General features: G+C 43.2%; 1 protein-coding gene across 1 annotated transcript in view; it reads left to right on the forward strand.

The window, feature by feature from the left end:
• Positions 1 to 25077, forward strand: part of LOC123755135 (beta-1,4-galactosyltransferase 4) — a 44127-nt gene extending 19050 nt beyond the window's left edge. Inside the window, exons 4-6 of the mRNA XM_069332956.1 lie at positions 4706 to 4889; positions 14551 to 14781; positions 18769 to 25077. Coding sequence (XP_069189057.1) covers positions 4706 to 4889; positions 14551 to 14781; positions 18769 to 18952 — 599 coding nt within the window. The 3' untranslated portion in view covers positions 18953 to 25077. The remainder of the gene's footprint in view (positions 1 to 4705; positions 4890 to 14550; positions 14782 to 18768) is intronic.
• Positions 25078 to 25315: the final 238 nt, after the last annotated feature.

The following is a 25315-nucleotide window of genomic DNA, read 5'->3' on the forward strand; positions in this document are numbered from 1 at the left end:
TCCTGAGCCTACTGGGCTCTGTCATATCTACATTTGAAACTGTGTATAGAGTCAGCCTCCACCACATCACTTCCTAGTGCATTCCATTTACTAACTACCCTGACACTGAAAAAGTTCTTTCTATTATCTCTGTGGCTCATTTGGGTACTCAGCTTCCACCTGTGTCACCTTGTGCGTGTGCCGCCCGTCTTAAATAATCCATCCTTGTCCACCCTGTCAATTCCCCTGAGAATTTTGTATGTGGTGATCATGTCTCCCCTAGCTCTTCTGTCTTCCAGCGACGTGAGGTGCAGTTCAACCTCTGAACTTTTTCCAGCTTCGTCTTGTGCTTGACTAGATACAGGTTCCAAGCTGGGGCCGCATACTCCAGGATTGGCCTTACATATAATAATAATAATAATAATAAATTATAATAAATGTTTATTCAGGTAAGGTACATACATACAAGAGGTTATACAAAAATTGATAGATTTATAGATAGAGCTAGTACATACAATGCCTAAAGCCACTATTACGCACAGCGTTTCGGCCAGGACAAACATTAAAGACTAAAACTTAATACTAATTGAGTTTAAAGTATAAAATGTGTTGAGAACAAATAAAAATAAAAAAAAGGGTGGAACATGGCTGAAAAAGCAGCACAAATACAAATAGGTCGACAAACAGCGTTGTTTAAAAAAAAACTGGCATGGGTTGGCAATAGAGGGGTAAGGTAGGTTACAGGGAATTTATTAGGTAGTGCTTCGTTTTTACCTTAAACTGGTTGAGAGAGGTACAGTCTTTAACATGGTTGGGAAGGTCATTCCACATTCTGGGTCCCTTGATTTGCAGAGCATTTCTAGTTTGATTAAGACGTACTCTTGGAATATCAAAACTGTATTTGTTTCTGGTGTGGTGCTCATGGGTTCTGTTACAACCTTTTATGAAGCTTTTGAGGTCAGGATTGGCATTACAGTTCAGCGTTTTATATATGTATAATACATATGAGAGAATGTGCAGTGACTTAATATCTAACATATTCAGAGATTTGAGTAGGTGTCTGGGGCCAGAGTTCGATATTGTCCTAATAGCAGCTTTGTGTTGAGTAATTAGAGGACGTAAATGATTTTGGGTAGTAGAGCCCCAAGCACAAATACCATAGTTGAGATATGGATAGATGAGGGAGTAATAGAGCGTCACCAGGGCAGGGCGGGGTACATAATATCTGATCTTAGAAAGAATGCCAACAGTTTTTGAAACTTTTTTTATATATTTAGAATGTGTCCCTAGAAATTCAGCTTGTTGTAAATGAGAACGCCAAGGAATTTGCCATCTATTTTGTTACAAATTTGGGTATTGTTTATTCTGAGATTTATTTGATTAGAGGATTTATTGCCAAACAGAATATAGAAAGTTTTGTCAATGTTAAGGGTGAGTTTGTTGGCAGTTAGCCACAGATGGACTTTATTAAGCTCAGTATTTACTGAGGCATTTAGAGCAAGGGGGTCAGGACTGGAGTAAATGAAGGTTGTGTCGTCAGCAAATAGAATTGGTTTGAGGTGTTGGGAGGCATTTGGAAGGTCATTAATGTAGATGAGAAAGAGGAGAGGGCCAAGTATGCTGCCCTGGGGAACACCAATGTTGATGGGTAGGGTGGGAGAAATTGAATTATTCATATAAACATACTGGAGCCTGTCAGTAAGGTAAGATTTGAGGTATTCCAGGGAGTAATCTCTGACTCCATAATGATGTAATTTAAGAAGAAGGTTTACATATTGGTATTTATCACTAATATAGGAACCAATAAAGTCCAAAGCAAGCCCTCGAATACCATAGTGGGTGAAGTTTAAGTAAAAGGCAGTTGTGGTTCACAGTATCAAAGGCCTTTCTCAGGTCAATGAAGAGACCAATTGGAAATTAATTTTTGTCAAAGACTGAGTAGATTATATTAAGCAGACTAAGGGCATCATTGGAACTCTTTTGGGAACGGAAGCCAAACTGCAGGGATTTAATATGTTGAGTTTTACAAAGTAGGAATAGAGCTGTTTGTAAATAATTTTTTCAAATATTTTTTAAAGTAGAAATAGATTATATATTGGTCTGTAATTATATCAGTTGTCTCGCTTCCTTTATGAACTGGCGTCACTCTTGCTTTCTTACGGATATCAGGAAAAGTATGACACTCTAGTGATTTGTTGAATAAGAGAGCTATGGGTAATGGAAGTGCTCTACCTTCCACCTTGTACTATTAACTTATCTACTATTTTACTATCGAAAAATGCAACTACATAAGTATGATTTTTTGTATCACCACTTTAAATGATATAGTAATTATGTGAATTCAAATTGTGTAGTAATATACCTGACATACCTGTTATTTTTATATTTAAGATTGAATGTTTCACCTTCTAGTTTCATATCATTGCAAAGTCTGTTAAGGACCGGGCCGAAACGCGAATGTGTGTGTTAATGGTTTTGCCAGACTGTACCACCCAAGCACCAACGTGTGTAATCCCACAGCCAATTGTACCTTCTTGCATATATATATATATATATATATATATATATATATATATATATATATATATATATATATATATATAATATATATATATATATATATATATATATATATATATATATATATATATATATATATATATATATATATATGTCGTACCTAGTAGCCAGAACTCACTTCTCAGCCTACTATGCAAGGCCTGATTTGCCTAATAAGCCTAGTTTTCATGAATTAATGTTTTTTAGACAACCTAACCTACCTAACCTAACCTAACCTAACGTTTTCGGCTACCTAACCTAACCTATAGAGATTGGTTAGGTTAGGTTAGGTAGGGTTGGTTAGGTTCGGTCATATATCTACGTTAATTTTAACTCCAATAAAAAAAAATTGACCTCATACACAATGAAATGGGTAGCTTTATCATTTCATAAGAAAAAAATTAGAGAAAATATATTAATTCAGTAAAACTTGGCTTATTAGGCAAATCGGGCCTCGCATAGTAGGCTGAGAAGTGAGTTCTGGCTACTAGGTACGACATATATATATATATATATAAATATATATATATATATATATATATATATATATATATATATATATATATATATATATATATATATAGTGACGGTAACGCGTTGGTGTTCGGCTGTTTAAGGCTAGGGGTATGGCCTCGTCACATAGTTATAAAAAAAAATAGAAAAACTGGAACTTCGTCTGTGGTAAGGTAAGGAGAAGACACACAAAACACAAGTAAATTTTAACAATGAAATTTTAATTACGTTAAATAAATCAAAACATGAATAAAATGCACAAACAAATTCTTATAATAAAATCAATCAATCAAAATAATAAGAATACTTAAATGACACAATGAAAAGTTACGTTAAGGCAAAATAACAAGAAGTGCAATACAAAATTAAATGGGAGGTGCTGGAATATTGGCTTTAAGCTATCACCTCTCTCAGTACACGCTAACGTCTAGCTGGGAGGAGTGATAACCACGAAAGCACTGAACATTCTGAGGTCTGAGGTCGTGGCGACCCCAGACATCAAGTAGTATGGGGGGGCGAGTGCAGGTGCAGCCAGACCGGCGACCAATCAGCGGGGCCGGTAGCGATCAACGGGTAGTTTGGTGGTTTGAGTCCGAACAGGTGTCTCTGGCTGCAACGTTTTGCGCTCTGGCAAGCCTTGCTGGTGTTGTTGTCGTTGTTGGACATTTCTTCCATAGTAGTTTTATATAATTTCAACTACGTAATTATGGAGGGAAGAGCAGGCTCAATCTCTTGAAGGAGATTATCGTCACAATATATATATATATATATATATATATATATATATATATATATATATATATATATATATATATATATATATATATATATATATATATACATATAAAAGTTTGTGAGGGTACCACCTCTGGTGCCAATGTGGGGACCCATAGCCTCGGAGAAGAAAATAAAAAGTATTCAGAGGAGATCTTGTGGTTTCTCACTGAACACAAATATTATCTTCTCCTACCACCCCCATTCTTTTGTATGTACACATATATATTTACTTTATTTGAACTTTGTTACAAAAAAGGAGTTACATATGGGTTACAAAGATGGTTGTCATAGGTTGTCGAGTTCCTCCAGCTCCTCAGATGGCGGGCAGGAACCCTGGATGCAGTGCGCATTTCCCCTCTGTATCGCCACACTGAGGCGCTGGAAAAGAAAGCTTGCAGCTCTCGGGTCCCTTGTTGTTTCAATGAGCCTAGAACCCAGTTCCTTCAAAAAACTGGTAGCACTTTTACCCCAGGCGCCGAGCGTCTCAGAAGCAATGGGGACAAAATTGTAGTATATATATATATATATATACATAAATATAAAAATACAATTAAGTAAATCAATTCTAAGTAATGCATTAACGTTATGAATTCTAGCAACTTTAAATTTTCGAAAACGTTTTCAAGGTTTGTAAATCGTCTATTTATATTCGAAATATTTTCCAATAGATCATCAAGCTATTTTTTTTATTTTTTATATGTACTGTGAGCTGACAACTGACGTATATACCAAATTCACTTCATTACTTGTCAATGTCTGCTTGACCATTGGATTACATTTATCATCACTGACAGGAGTTAACATTGGTTAATATGGTCCAGTGTTGTGTGAATTTAATATTTATTGATCTTGCTCAGTCAGTTTCCTGCTTTGATAGGAATGGACCTCTTTAATCGGGCCCGCTTGCTGAACGTGGGGTTCCTGGAGGCCCGGAAGGAGGGCCCCTGGGACTGCTACGCCTTCCACGACGTTGATATGCTTCCTGAGAACGACTTCCACCTCTACCACTGCTCCGCCCAGCCCAGACACCTCGCTGTAGCCACCTCCAATAACAATTACCGGTGAGCACGGCTAAAGTTTATTGATATGTGTGTATTTACTATTTGTATGTGTGTATTTACTGTTTGTATGTGTGTATTTACTATTTGCATGTGTGTATTTACTATTTGCATGTGTGTATTTACTATTTATATGTGTGTATTTACTACTTGTAGGTGTGTATTTACTATTTGTGTGTGTGTATATACTATTTGTATGTGTGTATATACTATTTGTATGTGTGCATTTACTATTTGTATGTATTTAATATTTGTATGTATGTGGATAACAAGAACTTTTCACACTAGAGATGCTATACCGATGATGATACTTTTCAAAACGCTTGTACTCTCTAGAGTGGAGTACTGCTGCACAATGACAGCCCCTTTCAAAGCTAGAGAAATTGCTGACCTGGAGAGCGTGCAGAGATCCTTTACTGCTAGAATCCACTCAGTAAAACATCTAAATTACTGGGACCGACTAAAGAGCCTAAATCTGTACTCCCTTGAGCGCAGGCGGGAGAGATACATAATAATTTACACGTGGAAAATAATTGAGGGGCTGGTCCCAAACCTGCACACAGAAATAACATCACATGAGACCAGAAGGCATGGCAGGATGTGCAGAATACCCCCGTTGAAAAGCAGAGGTGCAACAGGTACTCTGAGAGAGAACTCTATCAACATCAGAGGCCCGAGACTGTTCAACACGCTTCCGCTACACATAAGGGGCATAACTGGCCGACCCCTCACAGTGTTCAAGAGAGAACTGGATAAGCACCTCCAAAAAATACCTGATCAACCAGGCTGTGACTCATACGTCAGGCTGCGAGAAGCCGCGTCCAACAGCCTGGTTGATCAGTCCAGCAACCAGGAGGCCTGGTCGACGACCGGGCCGCGGGGACGCTAAGCCCCGGAAGCACCTCAAGGTAACCTCAAGGTATGTGTATATACTATTTGTATGTGTGTATTTACTATTTGCATATGTGTATTTACTATTTGCATATGTGTATTTACTATTTATATGTGTGTATTTACTACTTGTAGGTGTGTATTTACTATTTGTGTATGTGTGTATTTACTATTTGTATTTACAGTTTGTGGCTGCTGGATCGGGTTCTTAGCTCTTGGGCCCCACTTTTGTAACTGTCGGTTGTCTGATGTACTGACTTCCAACTTATTTTTCATCTATCATATCTGCTACATATACTTTTCTGAAACATAAGCATCCACAGAATGGAGAGATGTAATGGCTGATGTGTCTGAAGGGTCGCCACTAAGGCATCTCCTGGTCCTAATATATGTAAACCATCTAACAGAGCAACTGAGCTCACTGTTATCCAGGTTTACTGAGAAGGCTAAGCTAATGAGGCCAATCAGAACTGAGAAGAAATGCAATACATTTGGCTACGAAGGCTACTACACTAACACAAATGCATGGTTATGAGGACAGGAGTTGGAGCAAGAAAACCTCAAATACAGCACAAAATGATGGAAAGACGACTTCTGAAGCAGAGAAAGATATAGGAGTGGACATACGAGATGTTACAGCAGAGGCTCACATCAGCAGACTTACAATGGCTGCATGTACCATACTGGCGAACGTCCTGTTATCCTTCAGCAACTTGCACAAAGATCACTTCCGAACACTGTATACGTCCTTCGTCAGTTCTACTATTCAGTATGCGGCCCCAGCATGGAACCCCCACCTTAAGACGCGCAACACATCTTGAAGAGGTCCAAACATATGTAACAAGGCTTGTTCCTGAAGAAAGACTGAGGATATTGGACCTTACTACACTTGAGGAATGAGGGCAGACATGACAACGACATACAAGATGAAAAAATAAATTGAAGCAATGTGGTGACTGGAACCCATGATCAAGGAACTGCCAGCCAAGCACCTTATCCCTGCACGGCCGGCAGTGTCATGATCACGGGTTCGAGTCACCACCTTGATCAAGGGTTCGAGTCACCACCTTGATCAAGGGTTCGAGTCACCACCTTGATCAAGGGTTCGAGTCACCACCTTGATCAAGGGTTCGAGCCACCACCTTGATCAAGGGTTCGAGTCACCACCTTGATCAAGGGTTCGAGTCACCACCTTGATCAAGGGTTCGAGTCACCACCTTGATCAAGGGTTCGAGTCACCACCTTGATCAAGGGTTCGAGTCACCACCTTGATCAAGGGTTCGAGTCACCACCTTGATCAAGGGTTCGAGTCACCACCTTGATCAAGGGTTCGAGCCACCACCTTGATCAAGGGTTCGAGTCACCACCTTGATCAAGGGTTCGAGCCACCACCTTGATCAAGGGTTCGAGTCACCACCTTGATCAAGGGTTCGAGTTACCACCTTGATCAAGGGTTCGAGTCACCTCATTGCTCCAATTGATTTTCGCATTGATAAATCTTTTTCAGTTTAATGTTTACATAAAGCCTACAAATAACTAGTCTTATGCTCATTATATCTCACGGTAAAGATACAATGTGAAACAATAATTGTTGTGCTCATTGTATCAAAGAGCTCTTCAAACTGGTAGCCCAGAATTCTTGGATGAAGAGCTTGAAAATATTGAATCGATTGGTCTCAAGCTTTCTTATCCACTAAGTTTTTTCGAAGTTTGTCTTAGCAATGCTCAATGTACATATTATTACAACATATGCATTGGGAAATTTGCAAAAAAGCGGTGTTATATTTATGATATTTTTTCTGGGTTCAAAAGTATTGTCAAGGCTTTGAAACGTTTTGATATACAAGTGTTTTTTAATTATGAAAATTCAATTGGAAAATAATTAGTTAGAAATAGCCATTGTAGTGACAACTGTGTCAACTACAAAATACCTAGTAAGGATGGGTATACATTCAATATAGCTTCAATATACATCCAAAGATTTGAAATATCAAATTTTGCTGCATAAATATTCTGTAAAAAAATGACCAATTATTTAATGCTCTTTTATTAATTTGTCGGAAACTTCTAACTAAACTGATTGGGAGAGGTCTTACTGAATAACAAATTATATAAGCATTTCTAAAATATACATTACTGAAACTGCTTTAATACAAATTACAAAGCCAGACACGATGAACATTAGTATTTTTTTATTTTTAATTGATCAATTAAAAACGATTTCAGTAAGATCCTTAATACACAACAATCTCATTAGGGATGCTGCTTCCTGGAACTCACCTGTATTGATCATCACGCCTTGGGCAGTGATGATCAATACATGAACAATACATGATCCCTCGCGTTTGTATGTGCGTGAACCAATGTTACAAAGACATATTTTCACCACTCATGTATCCTTCCTGCCTATATATCTTCCTGCACTGAATTGTAACACTTATAATGTGTTGATTAACGTGAAATTGCTTCATTCATATATGTATCTATGAATATATATATATATATATATATATATATATATATATATATATATATATATATATATATATATATATATATATATATATATATATATAATATATATATATATATATATATATATATATAATATATATATGTGCGGAAAAACCACAAAGAAATAGGAAAGAGAGGTGAACGTTTCGGCTTGCTAAAGCCTTTGTCAACACCAGACTAACGAGGTAGCGCTTGTTCACTGAGGCATTTTCGAAGAAAACGGAGGCGAAGCTTTAAGCCTCTTGAGCCTTTTGTTACTAAACTTCGTTCTGATTTAGTGAAATCTCATTCCTTAAAGCTTCGCCTCCGTTTTCTTCGAAAATGCCTCGGTGAAAAAGTGCTACCCCGTTAGTCTGGTGTTGACAAAGGCTTTAACAGGCCGAAACGTTCACCTCTCTTTCCCATTTCTTTGTGGTTTTTCCGCATACAAATGATCAGTGTTTAGTGATCGTCAATTGCATATATATATATATATATATATATATATATATATATATATATATATATATATATATATATATATATATATATATATATATATTTTATTAAATATGACCGAAAAAGTAAGATTAATAATTCTAACACGAATTTTCTCAATCTTTCGTACATTATGCTTCACTGTTGGAGGTAAATCAAAAATCACTTCTCCAAAATTCATTTTTATTTCTAGTCTGACGCGACACGGGCGCGTTTCGTAAAACTTATTACATTTTCAAAGACTTCACAAATACACAACTGATTAGAACTTGCGTTTCCCTGATTTTATATCTACATTTGAGTGAGGTGGGAAGGGTGATGTGGCATTACATTTGAGTAAGGTGGGAAGGATGATGTGGCATTAGAGGATATTAATAGGGTATTAAAAGTATCAACACAAGACAGAACACGAAACAATGGATATTGAATAGAAGTGTTTGTAGAAAGCCTATTGGTCCATATTTCTTGATGCTTCTATATTGGAGCGGAGTCTTGAGGTGGGTAGAATATAGTTGTGCAATAATTGGCTGTTGATTGCTGGTGTTGACTTCTTGATGTGTAGTGCCTCGCAAACGTCGAGCCGCCTGCTATCGCTGTATCTATCGATGATTTCTGTGTTGTTTACTAGGATTTCTCTGGCGATGGTTTGGTTATGGGAAGAGATTATATGTTCCTTAATGGAGCCCTGTTGTTTATGCATCGTTAAACGCCTAGAAAGAGATGTTGTTGTCTTGCCTATATACTGGGTTTTTTGGAGCTTACAGTCCCCAAGTGGGCATTTGAAGGCATAGACGACGTTAGTCTCTTTTAAAGCGTTCTGTTTCGTGTCTGGAGAGTTTCTCATGAGTAGGCTGGCCGTTTTTCTGGTTTTATAGTAAATCGTCAGTTGTATCCTCTGATTTTTGTCTGTAGGGATAACGTTTCTATTAACAATATCTTTCAGGACCCTTTCCTCTGTTTTATGAGCTGTGGAAAAGAAGTTCCTGTAAAATAGTCTAATAGGGGGTATAGGTGTTGTGTTAGTTGTCTCTTCGGAGGCTGCATGGCTTTTCACTTTCCTTCTTATGATGTCTTCGATGAAACCATTGGAGAAGCCGTTATTGACTAGAACCTGCCTTACCCTACAGAGTTCTTCGTCGACTTGCTTCCATTCTGAGCTGTGGCTGAGAGCACGGTCGACGTATGCGTTAACAACACTCCTCTTGTACCTGTCAGGGCAGTCGCTGTTGGCATTTAGGCACATTCCTATGTTTGTTTCCTTTGTGTAGACTGCAGTGTGGAAACCTCCGCCCTTTTCCATGACTGTTACATCTAGAAAAGGCAGCTTCCCATCCTTTTCCGTCTCGTAAGTGAAACGCAGCACGGAACTCTGCTCAAATGCCTCCTTCAGCTCCTGCAGATGTCTGACATCAGGTACCTGTGTAAAAATGTCGTCAACATACCTGCAGTATATGGCCGGTTTCAAGTTCATGTCGACTAAGACTTTTTGCTCGATGGTACCCATGTAGAAGTTTGCAAACAGGACACCTAGGGGAGAACCCATAGCGACCCCATCTACTTGCTTATACATGTGCCCATCCGGGCTCAAGAAGGGTGCCTCTTTAGTACAAGCTTGGAGTAGTTTCCTCAGAATACTTTCTGGCATGTCAAGAGGAGTACAGGCTGGATCACGATACACTCTGTCGGCTATCATTCCGATTGTCTCGTCCACAGGTACGTTGGTAAACAGCGATTCTACGTCCAACGAGGCTCTTATCCCTGTGGCCCGTGCGCCCCGCAGTAAGTCCACAAATTCCTTTGGAGACTTCAGGCTGAAGGCGCAAGGAACATAAGGAGTCAGCAGGCCGTTGAGTCGCTTCGCCAAGCTGTACGTGGGTGTGGGTATCTGGCTAATGATTGGCCGAAGTGGGTTTCCAGGCTTGTGCGTCTTGACATTTCCATACGCATATCCAGGTTTATATTCCCCAATGATCTTTGGCAGGTGGAGTCCGGATTTCTTGGCGTTCACAGTTTCGATCAGTTTGTTGACCTTTGCTTTTAATTCGGCTGTAGTGTCCTTCGTTACCCTTTGGAACTTAGTTTGGTCAGAGAGTATGATGTTCATTTTCGCCAGATATTCGTCTTTTTTAAGAATGACATATATTGGCGACTTGTCACCTCTCCTGACAACTATCTCCTTGTTCTCACGAAGGCTTTTAGCTGCCGCTCTAAGCTCGGGGGACAGTATGGTGCTTCTGTAGTTGCCTCGATTCTTTCCTCCTTCTGCAATAAGTTCTGCTTGTAAGGTATCTTTGGTAGTGACCTTCTTTTGTGTCTCGAGGTCGAATATGTCGTCCAACAGAATTTCCAGGAAAGTGAAAAGCCATGCAACCTCCGAAGAGACAACTAACACAACACCTATACCCCCTATTAGACTATTTTACAGGAACTTCTTTTCCACAGCTCATAAAACAGAGGAAAGGGTCCTGAAAGATATTGTTAATAGAAACGTTATCCCTACAGACAAAAATCAGAGGATACAACTGACGATTTACTATAAAACCAGAAAAACGGCCAGCCTACTCATGAGAAACTCTCCAGACACGAAACAGAACGCTTTAAAAGAGACTAACGTCGTCTATGCCTTCAAATGCCCACTTGGGGACTGTAAGCTCCAAAAAACCCAGTATATAGGCAAGACAACAACATCTCTTTCTAGGCGTTTAACAATGCATAAACAACAGGGCTCCATTAAGGAACATATAATCTCTTCCCATAACCAAACCATCGCCAGAGAAATCCTAGTAAACAACACAGAAATCATCGATAGATACAGCGATAGCAGGCGGCTCGACGTTTGCGAGGCACTACACATCAAGAAGTCAACACCAGCAATCAACAGCCAATTATTGCACAACTATATTCTACCCACCTCAAGACTCCGCTCCAATATAGAAGCATCAAGAAATATGGACCAATAGGCTTTCTACAAACACTTCTATTCAATATCCATTGTTTCGTGTTCTGTCTTGTGTTGATACTTTTAATACCCTATTAATATCCTCTAATGCCACATCATCCTTCCCACCTTACTCAAATGTAATGCCACATCACCCTTCCCACCTCACTCAAATGTAGATATAAAATCAGGGAAACGCAAGTTCTAATCAGTTGTGTATTTGTGAAGTCTTTGAAAATGTAATAAGTTTTACGAAACGCGCCCGTGTCGCGTCAGACTAGAAATAAAAATGAATTTTGGAGAAGTGATTTTTGATTTACCTCCAACAGTGAAGCATAATGTACGAAAGATTGAGAAAATTCGTGTTAGAATTATTAATCTTACTTTTTCGGTCATATTTAATAAAATATGTCTACAGGAAAGACTGCTACCAAAATATACTAATATATATATATATATATATATATATATATATATATATATATATATATAATATATATATATATATATATATATATATATATATATATATATATATATATATATATTTATCTAACTTTATTTGAAAATGTCATTACACAAAAAAGTTACAATATTGATTACATGCAGGGTACAAGGCTGCTTGTCACAAGTTGTACAGCTCTTCCAGCTCCTCAGATGGCGGGCAGGAACCATGGATGCAGCGAGCATTTCCTCTCTGGATTGCCACACTAAGGCGCTGAAAAAGAAAACTGGCAGCTCTAGGGTCTCTAGTTGTTTCGATTAGCTTAGACCCCAACTCCTTCAAAAAGCTAGCAGCACTTTTACCCCAGGCACCAAGTGTCTGAGGCAATGGGGACAAAATTGTAGTGGTCCTCAAGGTCTCTGTATTTACGTGACTTGGCCGCTTCCCGGTGACTGGCAGCTCCTCCTGCTTGTGTAGCACTGAAGTCAACATAGGTATTGGCTAAAGTTGAAACGCAAGTGTAGTCCCACACCAACTGTCTACCATTCTTCCAGGGGTTCACCGTGATTCCGTCTGGGCGACCGACAGGCTCATCAGAGTTGCGGGACATTAGGTAACGGGGCTCTCTCTCTGCTGGACAACTGGTTGTGGTAAGGCTTCTCTTAATAATGTCATTGACCTCTCCGTGTCTTGCATGCCATCCTCCTGTCCTTTGGCAGAGAAGGCCATGCCGTCTGTATCTGTCGGCCTCTGCCTCACCGCAAATACACCTGTATTCGGTGTGGATTGGGGCAGCGAGGCGGAGAGCCACGGCAATTCGGAGGGCCTGCGGTGTGAGACGGGTGCCGGTTGCTGACATTGGGGTTGATAATAGGAAATCACCTGCATGGGGAGCTGCTACAGCTCTAAGTCGGGCAGTGTCATGTGGTGTTGTCGCAGCTTCTTGGTCGGCAATGGGGCGATCCCAGCTGGATTGCTTATGGGCTTCAGAAGGCGGTGGTTTGGGTGCTAGTCCTGCGAGAGAGACCCATTTGGTTGTGCAGTCTGTGAAGCTGGGATCATGCACCCCTGCCTGTTGAACTAGGTGCTCAGGTAGGATTTCCGTCACCAAGTTGTCAGACCCCACTGAAGAGGACAGGAACGCTGGTACAGCAATTTGTGTTGCTGTGCGCACGCCAAGGCCCCCGAGTCTGACAGGAAGGGAGGCCTGTTTCCAATGTGAGTCGCTGAGGGAAAGATTGAGGGCTTTTTCTAGTGTTGATTTCAACAAGCTATCGTACTCTTCTAATTTAATATTGTTGAAAGATGGCGAACATCTTAGGAAGTAGGTCAGTCTGGGGAGGGACAAGCATCTGGTGATGATTGGCCTTCTCCCAGTCTAGTCCAGCTCTATGGAAGCTCCTGAAGTTACTTGACAACTACTAACATCAACTGAATCAGTTCATTCTGGCCTCCACGGCTGGGACAACAGTCACCCTCCATGGCTGGGACAACAGTCACCCTCCACGGCTGGGACAACAGTCACCCTTCACGGCTGGGACCACAGTCACCCTCCACGGCTGGGACAACAGTCACCCTTCACGGCTGGGACAACAGTCACCCTCCACGGCTGGGACAACAGTCACCCTCCACGGCTGGGACAACAGTCACCCTCCACAGCTGGGACAACAGTCACCCTCCACGGCTGGGACAACAGTCACCCTCCATGGCTGGGACAACAGTCACCCTCCATGGCTGGGACAACAGTCACCCTCCACGGCTGGGACAACAGTCACCCTCCACGGCTGGGACAACAGTCACCCTCCACGGCTGGGAAAACAGTCACCCTCCACGGCTGGGACAACAGTCACCCTCCACAGCTGGGACAACAGTCACCCTCCACGGCTGGGACAACAGTCACCCTCCACAGCTGGGACAACAGTCACCCTCCACGGCTGGGACAACAGTCACCCTCCACAGCTGGGACAACAGTCACCATCCACGGCTGGGACAACAGTCACCCTCCACGGCTGGGACAACAGTCACCCTCCACGGCTGGGACAACAGTCACCCTCCACGGCTGGGACAACAGTCACCCTCCACGGCTGGGACAACAGTCACCCTCCACGGCTGGGACAACAGTCACCCTCCACAGCTCAAGCATCTTACCACCTCTCTCACAATCGTTAAATAATAATTCGTGATGCGGGGACAGATAGCCAGTGTGTATTTATGCCCGTTAGGCTTATATCGAGGTCTCCCCGGAAGGTCAGATTACAGACCCCGCCCCTTGATGCAACCCCACAACAAGCTGACTAACTCCTGAGTACCTACTTAGGTGAACAGGGGCATGAGGTGACAGGCCGCGCACCTAACCTTCCCTTTCACTCCCGAGAATCACAACGGTTATTTTTTTGCAGGTCGTCCCACAACTTGCCTTACAACACGTACTTCGGGGGCGCGTGTCTGATGACGGAGGGCCACATCAGGAAGGTGAACGGCTGGAGCAACATATACTGGGGCTGGGGAGCTGAGGACGACGACATGTGGCGACGCATCGCCTTCGCTGACATGGCCGTCTGGAGGTACCCGCCGCACTACGCTCGCTACAAGATGATCAAACACAAGTCTCAAGTCGTTAATCAAAACAGGTTCGTGACCTTGTAAAGGTAAGGGAGATGGACCCTGTGGTAAGGGGGCGGGACCTTGTGGAAAGGGGGCGGGACCTTGAGGTAAGGGGACAGGACCTTGTGGTAAGGGGGCGGGACCTTGTGGTAAGGGGGCGGGACCTTGTGGTAAGGGGGCGGGACCTTGTGGTAAGGGGGCGGGACCTTGTGGTAAGGGGGCGGGACCTTGTGGTAAGGGGGCGGGACCTTGTGGAAAGCAGACAGGACCTTGTGGTAAGGGGGCAAGACCTAGTGGTAAGGGGCGGGACCTTGTGGTAAGGGGGCGGGACCTTGTGGTAAGGGGGCAAGACCTTGTGGTAAGGGGGCGGGACCTTGTGGTAAGGGGGCGGGACCTTGTGGAAAGCAGACAGGACCTTGTGGTAAGGGGGCAAGACCTAGTGGTAAGGGGCGGGACCTTGTGGTAAGGGGGCAGGACCTTGTGGTAAGGGGGCAAGACCTTGTGGTAAGGGGGCGGGACCTTGTGGTAAGGGGCAGGACCTTGTGGTAAGGGGGCGGGACCTTGTGGTAAGGGGGCGGGACCTTGTGGTAAGGGAGATGGACCCTGTGGTAAGGGGGCGGGACCTTGTGGTAAGGGGGCGGGACCTTGTGGTAAGGGGGCAGGACCTTGTGGTAAGGGGGCAGGACCTTGTAGTAAGGGGGCGGGACCTTGTGGTAAGGGGGCGGGACCTTGTGGTAAGGGGGCGGGACCTAGTGGTAAGGGGGCGGGACCTAGTGGTAAGGGGGCGGGACCTTGTGGTAAGGGGACGGGACCTTGTGGTAAGTGGGCGGGACCTTGTGGTAAGGGGGCGGGACCTTGTGGTAAGGGGGTGGGACCTTGTGGTAAGGGGGCGGGACCTTGTAGTAAGGGGGCGGGACCTTGTAGTAAGGGGGCAGGACCTTGTGGTAAGGGGGCAGGACCTTGTGGTAAGGGGGCAAGACCTTGTGGTAAGGGGGCGGGACCTTGTGGTAAGGGGGGCGGGACCTTGTAGTAAGGGGGCGGGACCTTGTAGTAAGGGGGCAGGACCTTGTGGTAAGGGGGCAGGACCTTGTGGTAAGGGGCGGGACCTTGTGGTAAGGGGACAGGACCTTGTGGTAAGGGGGCAAGACCTTGTGGTAAGGGGGCGGGACCTTGTGGTAAGGGGGCGGGACCTTGTGGTAAGGGGACGGGACCTTGTGGTAAGGGGGCGGGACCTTGTGGTAAGGGGGCAGGACCTTGTGGTAAGGGGCGGGACCTTGTGGTAAGGGGTGGGACACTGTGGTAAGGGGTAGGACTCTGTGGTAAGGGGTGGGACTCTGTGGTAAGGGGTGGGGCACTGTGGTAAGGGGGGCGGAACCTTGTGGTAAGGGGTGGTACTCTGTGGTAAGGGGTGGGACACTGTGGTAAGGGGGCGGGACCTTGTGGTAAGGGGTGGTACACTGTGGTAAGGGGTGGGTCACTGTGGTAAAGGGTGGGACACTGTGGTAAGGGGTGGGACACTGTGGTAAGGGGTGGGACACTGTGGTAAGGGTGGGACACTGTGGTAAGGGTGGGACACTGTGGTAAGGGGTGGGACACTGTGGTAAGGGTGGGACACTGTGGTAAGGGGTGGGTCACTGTGGTAAGGGGTGGGACACTGTGGTAAGGGGCGGGACACTGGTAAGGGGTGGGACACTGTGGTAAGGGGTGGGACACTGTGGTAAGGGGTGGGTCACTGTGGTAAGGGGTGGGGCACTGTGGTAAGGGGTGGGTCACTGTGGTAAGGGGTGGGACACTGTGGTAAGGGGTGGGACACTGTGGTAAGGGGTGGGACACTGTGGTAAGGGGTGGGACACTGTGGTAAGGGGTGGGACACTGTGGTAAGGGGTGGGACACTGTGGTAAGGGGTGGGTCACTGTGGTAAGGGGTGGGACACTGTGGTAAGGGGTGGGGCACTGTGGTAAGGGGTGGGTCACTGTGGTAAGGGGTGGGACTCTGTGGTAAGGGGCGGGACACTGTGGTAAGGGGTGGGACACTGTGGTAAGGGGTGAGACACTGTGGTAAGGGGCGGGACACTGTGGTAAGGGGTGGGACACTGTGGTAAGGATCGGGACACTGTGGTAAGGGGTGGGCCACTGTGGTAAGGGGAAGGGACCTTGTGGTAAGGGGTGGGACTCTGTGGTAAGGGGTGGGGCACTGTGGTAAGGGGCGGGACACTGTGGTAAGGGGTGGGTCACTGTGGTAAGGGGTGGGTCACTGTGGTAAGGGGTGGGACACTGTGGTAAGGGGTGGGACACTGTGGTAAGGGGTGGGTCACTGTGGTAAGGGGTGGGACACTGTGGTAAGGGGTGGGACACTGTGGTAAGGGGTGGGACACTGTGGTAAGGGGTGGGACACTGTGGTAAGGGGTGGGTCACTGTGGTAAGGGGTGGGACACTGTGGTAAGGGGCGGGACACTGTGGTAAGGGGTGGGACACTGTGGTAAGGATCGGGACACTGTGGTAAGGGGTGGGCCACTGTGGTAAGGGGAAGGGACCTTGTGGTAAGGGGTGGGACTCTGTGGTAAGGGGTGGGGCACTGTGGTAAGGGGCGGGACACTGTGGTAAGGGGTGGGTCACTGTGGTAAGGGGTGGGTCACTGTGGTAAGGGGTGGGACACTGTGGTAAGGGGTGGGACACTGTGGTAAGGGGTGGGTCACTGTGGTAAGGGGTGGGTCACTGTGGTAAGGGGTGGGACGCTGTGGTAAGGGGTGGGGCACTGTGGTAAGGGGTGGGTCACTGTGGTAAGGGGTGGGACTCTGTCGTAAGGGGTGGGACACTGTGGTAAGGGGTGGGACACTGTGGTAAGGGGAAGGGACCTTGTGGTAAGGGGGAGGGACCTTGTGGTAAGGGGTGGGTCACTGTGGTAAGGGGTGGGACACTGTGGTAAGGGGTGGGACACTGCGGTAGGGGGTGGGACACTGTGGTAAGGGGTGGGACAATGTGGTAAGGGGTGGGACAATGTGGTAAGGGGTGGGCCACTGTGGTAAGGGGTGGTACACTGTGGTAAGGGGTGGGACAATGTGGTAAGGGGTGGGACACTGTGGTAAGGGGTGGGACAATGTGGTAGGGGGTGGGACACTGTGGTAAGGGGTTGTACACTGTGGTAAGGGGTGGGACACTGTGGTAAGGGGTGGGACACTGTGGTAAGGGGTGGGACAATGTGGTAAGGGGTGGGACTCTGTGGTAAGGGGCGGGACACTGTGGTAAGGGGTGGGACACTGTGGTAAGGAGTGGTACTCTGTGGTAAGGGTGGGACAATGTGGTAAGGGGTGGGACTCTGTGGTAAGGGGTGGGACACTGTGGTAAGGGGTGGTACTCTGTGGTAAGGGTGGGACAATGTGGTAAGGGGTGGGACTCTGTGGTAAGGGGTGGGACACTGTGGTAAGGGGTGGGACACTGTGGTAAGGGGCGGGACACTGTGGTAAGGGGTGGGATACTGTGGTGTCCCACAGCAAGCGTTGATAATGGCTTCTCAATACCTTATTTTCATTATCATTGACACTATTTACTTTTAGATTAAGTTAATTAACATATTTAACATATTACCTCGTCTCTCACATACCTCTGTGTTGAACCATAGAGAGAATTTGCAATGTTCAGGTACTGATATACAGGTTTCGTATTCAGAGTTACCGTATCCTCCAGCTTTTCATCACAGTGCCGTAATCACACCTCCTGGCTCGCTCCGTGTGAATATCTACTGCTCGGTACAGCCACACCTCACCTCACATGTAACATTTTCTACTTCTGCCACCTGGTAGAAGTAGAAGACGTTATTGGTAGATAAGCAATACTGTTTTTAATTGATTTTTGTTCTTGCATAGATGTAGCAAAGTCGTCCACATAGATCAGTTAGCCAATTGCTCTTGGGCCCGACCACTGTGGACACGGTATATGTGTCTGTAGTTATAACATTTCGACTTTGTCTGTGGCTGTGGTGGGAGAGTTAACTTTAACACTTGTCTCTGGCCGCAGGTACAAGATGCTGGAACGCAATACTGGAAGGTTTATAATAGATGGCCTCAACAGCCTCAACTACACAGTGAAAGCGACCACGAGGTACCCTCTCTACACCCACATCCTGGCAGACATCGGCTCCAGCAATGAGAACAGGGACAGTAACCCAGCTGTCGGCAGCAGCAAATCACGTCGTTCTTGACGTAGAGAGACGGACTGAGAACTGGAGAATGAAGGTGAACAGTTATCAAGAGATTACGACTCATTTTCTTCAGACTCCAACTTTATCATATTCATTCTAAGACAGTGAACTGTTGTGTCTGGTAATGTGTTTATTAATAAGAACACTGCTTAAAGTGTTATAGAACATAATTATAAAATAATTCTTATGATAGCATATTTGCCACCTGATAGCTGGTCATGTTTTGATTTCTGTTTCAACATGTATTTATTGCCTTGTTTTATTGTACAAAAAAATTAAGCCCTTTAAGTTTAAGTTTTATTTTGGGCACAGATATGTCTTGAAATTACTTCAACATGCCTGGGGCCGCATGAACATCAATGGTGCGTCAAGATTGAATGGTATCCAAGCTAACATGCATCCGAAAACTCTTGACCCCGGAATCAGGGGTCAAGAGATTGACCGGACTTACCGGATTGGAACCTGGTAAGCCAGGGCCTCCATGCCCCTTGGCATGTCCAGTTCTAGAGATATCTGTGCCCAAAATAGTCACGAGCGCTGTAGTGCACTGGGGTTAAAAGTCAAGTAACTTCCCAATACATTTGTTCATGTGGGGAAAACTGACTCATGGGATTTTATTATTTATTTTAATTACAATTATTAATTTATTTATTTAATTATTTATAACTTAATTATAATTTAGTTATTAATTTATTTCAATAGCAGACTGTAAAATTCAAAAGTGGACTGTATGATTCTAAAGTGGACTGAATGATTCAAAAGTGGACTGAATGATTCTAAAGTGGACTGTATGATTCTAAAGTGGACTGTATGATTCAAAAGTGGACTGTATGATTCAAAAGTGGACTGTATGATTCTAAAGTGGACTGTATGATTCAAAAGTGGACTGTATGATTCAAAAGTGGACTGTATGATTCTAAAGTGGACTGTATGATTCTAAAGTGGACTGTATGATTCAAAAGTGGACTGTATGATTCTAAAGTGGACTGTATGATTCAAAAGTGGACTGTATGATTCTAAAGTGGACTGTATGATTCTAAAGTGGACTGTATGATTCTAAAGTGGACTGTATAATTCAAAAGTGGACTGTATGATTCAAAAGTGGACTGTATGATTCTAAAGTGGACTGTATGATTCAAAAGTGGACTGTATGATTCTAAAGTGGACTGTATGATTCTAAAGTGGACTGTATGATTCTAAAGTGGACTGTATGATTCTAAAGTGGACTGTATGATTCTAAAGTGGACTGTATGATTCTAAAGTGGACTGTATGATTCTAAAGTGGACTGTATGATTCTAAAGTGGACTGTATGATTCTAAAGTGGACTGAATGATTCTAAATTTTCCACAAGTAGCTTCTTACACAAGTTGGGGCAGTTTATTAATAATATCCAAATCAAAATTAATAGATTGGTTCAAATTTGTTTGTAATGGTTAATCGACAAAATGGTTAGTAATAATTAACTAGGGAACAGCTTAGCTGTTTTATAGAATGTGGCCTGGTTAATGAACAATAAACACGTACATGTTGCATACGCTGAATATCTGGTGGACCAATTTATAATACCGTCGTAGCATGATATCAAAATTAAATGGAACACTTCCCTATTGGCTAGCAAATGCATGCTGATAATAGGAGATTTGGGGGTCCCACAACACTTTGACTAGAGAGAAATATTCGTGGAGCTTTGCGATCATGCTCGCGGGCAAAACTTTGTTAAAAACAGAGTCTTTTCCCTTCTCGCTCAAGCAACACATCGTGAAACTGATTCATTTCTGCCCATTTAGGGACAAACGGACGGAGGAGCTCAATTTATTTATTATTTAGTTATGTCCCGTCGTGGGTAACAATTTTTTATTGTTTCTAGTGCCCAGACTAGTGATTTAAGAATTATTTATATAGGTATTATGAATAAATTTAATCTAGGGGACGTGGTAATAACTCCCATTTTTTAAGAGAAGTCACAAACTCGATTTTTTTACATGATAAACTATTTATGGTCTATTTACATGATATTTATGGTCTTTAGTAATTGGTGTCAGAATTTCTGACATAATTTCGGGGAAAGAGAAACACATGTCGGAGTCCACTATTTAGAACTGACGAATACTGATACTCCTCCTTAGAATTATTACAATAATTTGATGTTAGTATTAATGGCACATTTGTGTGTCAGTTTGCACAGGATGGATGTCCTGTACTAGAGGTGCAGGTGTTGGACGTCTTCAGGTGACTTTGTTTTCCTGTTAACTCTTATGATACTAAGTTTCTAGCTAAATTCAGTTTTATTTAACCTGAAGGACTGAATAAGATCAATTACTACAGTCAAGTATAATTCTGGGACTGTAGTGGGATAAGTGACATTGGTCTCAGTGACTTGTAGCTTGTTTAGGTTACTGGTTACTGATTATCCACTGAGGCCCATGGAATACATCATAGCTAATAATAATTGTAGCAAAATCAGATGTCGGATTTTTATAGTCAGCAATGCTCCCTTGTACTTATTAGCTGGAGTATATTTGGATGACAAATTGGGTTTTAATTTGGTTTAATTAATTTAGAGGATTAAATGTACTCAATCATTAAAGTCAAGGATGGCTCTGAGACTGCAGTCGGATCAGTGACATTGGTCGCATTGACAAGTAGCTGTTTAAGCTACTGGTCACTGAGGCCTACTGAGGCCTTATGAGGCCATCTTCAGCTTTAAATGATGATATCAAGATCACACTCTGTTGATATAGAAAGTTGTATTCTCCATAGTATATTTTACTGGAGTTTATAATCAGCTGACAAATTTAAATTTCTACTTAAATTATTTGTCTGCAGGTATATGCTTCCTCAAGCTTAATACTGGGGTTGTGAGTAATTTGCCTCCTGCAGAATTTAACAGGTTTATTCCCTGATATTTAGTTTGGTTAATGATGAATTTGTTGTAGTAGTCTGCATCTACAAGGATTTCCATGTCGGTGATATGATCAAGCGTAATTTTATCTGCCAATTTTATTCCCCCTTTTATCAAGATTTTGGCAGTAGCTTTTAAACCCTTTACTTGTAGGTCCGTTGGAATTGTATCCACCACGATGGCTGGTACTCAATGGGCAATGCCGCCTAAACGTACTAATCGTTGCACCACTTGTTAGACTTGAGGTCCTGTATCAGCCAGGAAACCCGGTATATTTCATTTTACCTTTGTTACAGGCTTTAATTGTAGATCATTTGCCATATTTTGTTTTCCAAATGTTCTCTGGGATCCCTGGTCAAGTAACCCTCGGGTTTGGACCTTGGCCCTTAGTTTTGATGGTAAGTTGGGCAGTAGGGAAAGTTGCATGATTTCTGGACTCTGTCTAAAGGACACTGATTTTCTGTCGCACCTTGCAATACTGCACTCTGGTTATGTTTTCTTCCACCTTGGGGTCTGGAGACTTTAATTTGGTGTCCGTGCACAATGTTGCATGATGTTGATCCTTGTTACACCTATTATTGGTGTGTAATTGGGTCTCACAGGACTTGATGTGTTTCCTGAGGCACCTCGTGCAATTTTGCAACTCTTTGAGTAACTTGATACGCGCATCACGATCAGGATAATTGGTGCAGTGATATATTGAATGTTCTTCTTGGCAGAACAAACATATTCCATAGCCTACAGCACCTTTTATGGTCAATGCCTTGGGTGGCACAGTAACTGTAGGCTTGGAGGGTCCCATTGTATATATGCCCACACTGCCTTGGTTCCACTCTGGTGTGGAAATTGATTGTTTAGATTTACTTGTTGTACTCTGTGGTCTACTATTATTGGTTTCTGAAGGTTTACTTGGTGGTTTTAATTTGTCATGTGTACGTAGTTGATGAATTACTGAACGTAAACCCTCAGATATTTCACTTAAGGATGAAACACTTTTATTGTAGTGAGCACTCATTTGTCTCGTATATTCCTAGGTATTTTCTCCTGGACGATTATTTTCAAAACCCACTCAGCTTCTGTTGTATTGGCCATTAAGCTAAGGGCCTTGATCATGGAGTCTATTTCCAGCCTAAAGACTTGGTGTGACTCGGTTGAAGCCTCTGATGAGGGTAAATGCCACAGCTCGTGAAATAAGTGTGAATTTCTTACTTCAGGATCATCATAATTATCCTTGAGGAATTGTACTACGAGGTCAAAGCCGTCGCAAGTTAACCTCAGATGGGATACTACTGATTTAGCTTCAACTTGCTACTCTTTGATGAGGATGGTTTTGAGTCTACAAGGTCTAGGAATTTGTTCCAAAATTTATCCCAATCTTCCTCGTCTGTTTCTGAGAAAGTGTGTAAATTAATTGGAGGGAGTTGAGCTTCAGCTTGATTCGGATTAGATGAAACTGTTGAAGTTGCCTTGTTCTGGGCAATTATTTTGATGAAAGGATCGAGGCTGGCGTGAGCATCATCCTCATATTGTGCTAGATCAGTCATAATATCATCTAGTTCTTCAGTGGTAAATTTAGTGTTGGCAAGTTCAGCTAGATACATTTCTATCTGGCATTCGATTGCTGAAATTTACGTGTTGCTACTTGAAAGTAGGTTTCCAGCTGTGAGATTTTTTTTTCTTTGACAATTATCAAAAGAATTAAGTCCTATTGATGTTACGTTAATCGTAACTACCTCGCAAGAGAGGCAGACCTTAAACAGCAAGAGCTGCCAGTGGCAGATATGTAATCTTAAAGCCTAAGATCATAGGACCGCGGGAGCAAACCGCCAGGCGAAACCACTCGGGTAACACCTGTCACTTAGGTCGCTGGCTCCTCCTAGTTGACAACTAATAAAGGGTAGCCGACGGATTCTCACCTCTTATTTATAGAAGTGTGGTGCTGTACAATGGACTCCAGCTTTAGATACAGACTTGATATGAACATAAGCAGGAACATGAAATGTGGGTCAGTAATATTGGAAGGTTTGACGTAAACGACCGTTTTCTATAACAAACAATTTATTCACAAAACAATAACTAAAACTACTACACAGTGAATTTACGTTACTTTACTGTCACTCCAGTGGCACATTAAAGAGCAGCTAATCAACAGCCTGATGGACCCACGGTATCCTTATCCCGTCGTCGCTGACTGACTAATGACACTAACTGAACAAAGTGGTGCCCACTGGTGACGCAAGCTTGCAATCAATATTGTCACGGCTTCACGGTGACCAATACTATAATCACAAAGACTTGACTGGTGCTCGCTGCCCTCAACGAGGTACCAAGTAACAAGGCGGTTAATCCAAGAATGATAACCCCTTATAAAAATCTTACGTTAACACTTGTCTCTCAGGACAATCAAAACAAAAGTTACTCTAATTGAATTTAAACAATTACGTTAATACACACGTGTCTCAACGACACTTAAATGGCAGCAATAACTCGTACATCAATTAATTACATCAACTTGAAAGTCAAGCATTCGGTGAGTAATTCCCAGTTAATTACTGAATACAACAACCTATTAATTCAGATGAGTATTGATAAAGCCTACTGTCTCTCAACTGACAGTTCACTTCCGGTCTTACGACAAGATTACCTTAACGAGGGTAGACTACTGTACCACACACAAGGTTACAACACTCCGTGTAAACAACAACATCAACACCTGGTGAATTCACTAAGTGGCGGTTACTAATTATCTTTAATTAGCTATGAGTGCTTAATCACTCTGTCCGTAGACAGATCTGATCAGTCCAACGAATTACAGCAGCTTAATTACAGCGCAATAGACTCCGATCATAACAGACCGTCAACCCCTTACGTTAATCAATCAATTGACGACAGCTCGTTAAATCGTTAACACTACGTTAGTCTTCACTTGACAATTCCTCCACTGCGTGAACTTCAGTGTGACTGTTGCCTTTACGTTAATCACAACAATGTTCAACGAACAAGTGACCTCGTTAAGTAAATCGTGACCCACGGTGACGTTAACTGACTTTAATTCTCACGGAATCCTTCACAGTACACAACGCCTTCCACCAAGGTCAAACTTGTCTACGGTGTACACACGGTACAACACAGTACATCACATTACAACACAGTACATCCTTGCCACTCACGGCAAAACTTGTAAATGACTTCCCCCAGTAAATTATCCACCAATAATTCACAATTTACCACAACACAACAGTAAAATTTATAACCATGGGAAACCTCCCTGTTACCACTTTCACTGCTGAAAAAGGGAATCAAATTACAGCGATATACATACGCGGCACATACCTTGAGGTTACCTTGAGGTGCTTCCGGGGCTTAGTGTCCCCGCGGCCCGGTCGTCGACCAGGCCTCCTGGTTGCTAGGCTTATCAACCAGGCTGTTGGACGCGGCTTCTCGCAGCCTGACGTATGAG

This window comes from Procambarus clarkii, chromosome 28 (assembly GCF_040958095.1).
Source record: "Procambarus clarkii isolate CNS0578487 chromosome 28, FALCON_Pclarkii_2.0, whole genome shotgun sequence".
Lineage (NCBI taxonomy): Eukaryota > Metazoa > Arthropoda > Malacostraca > Decapoda > Cambaridae > Procambarus > Procambarus clarkii.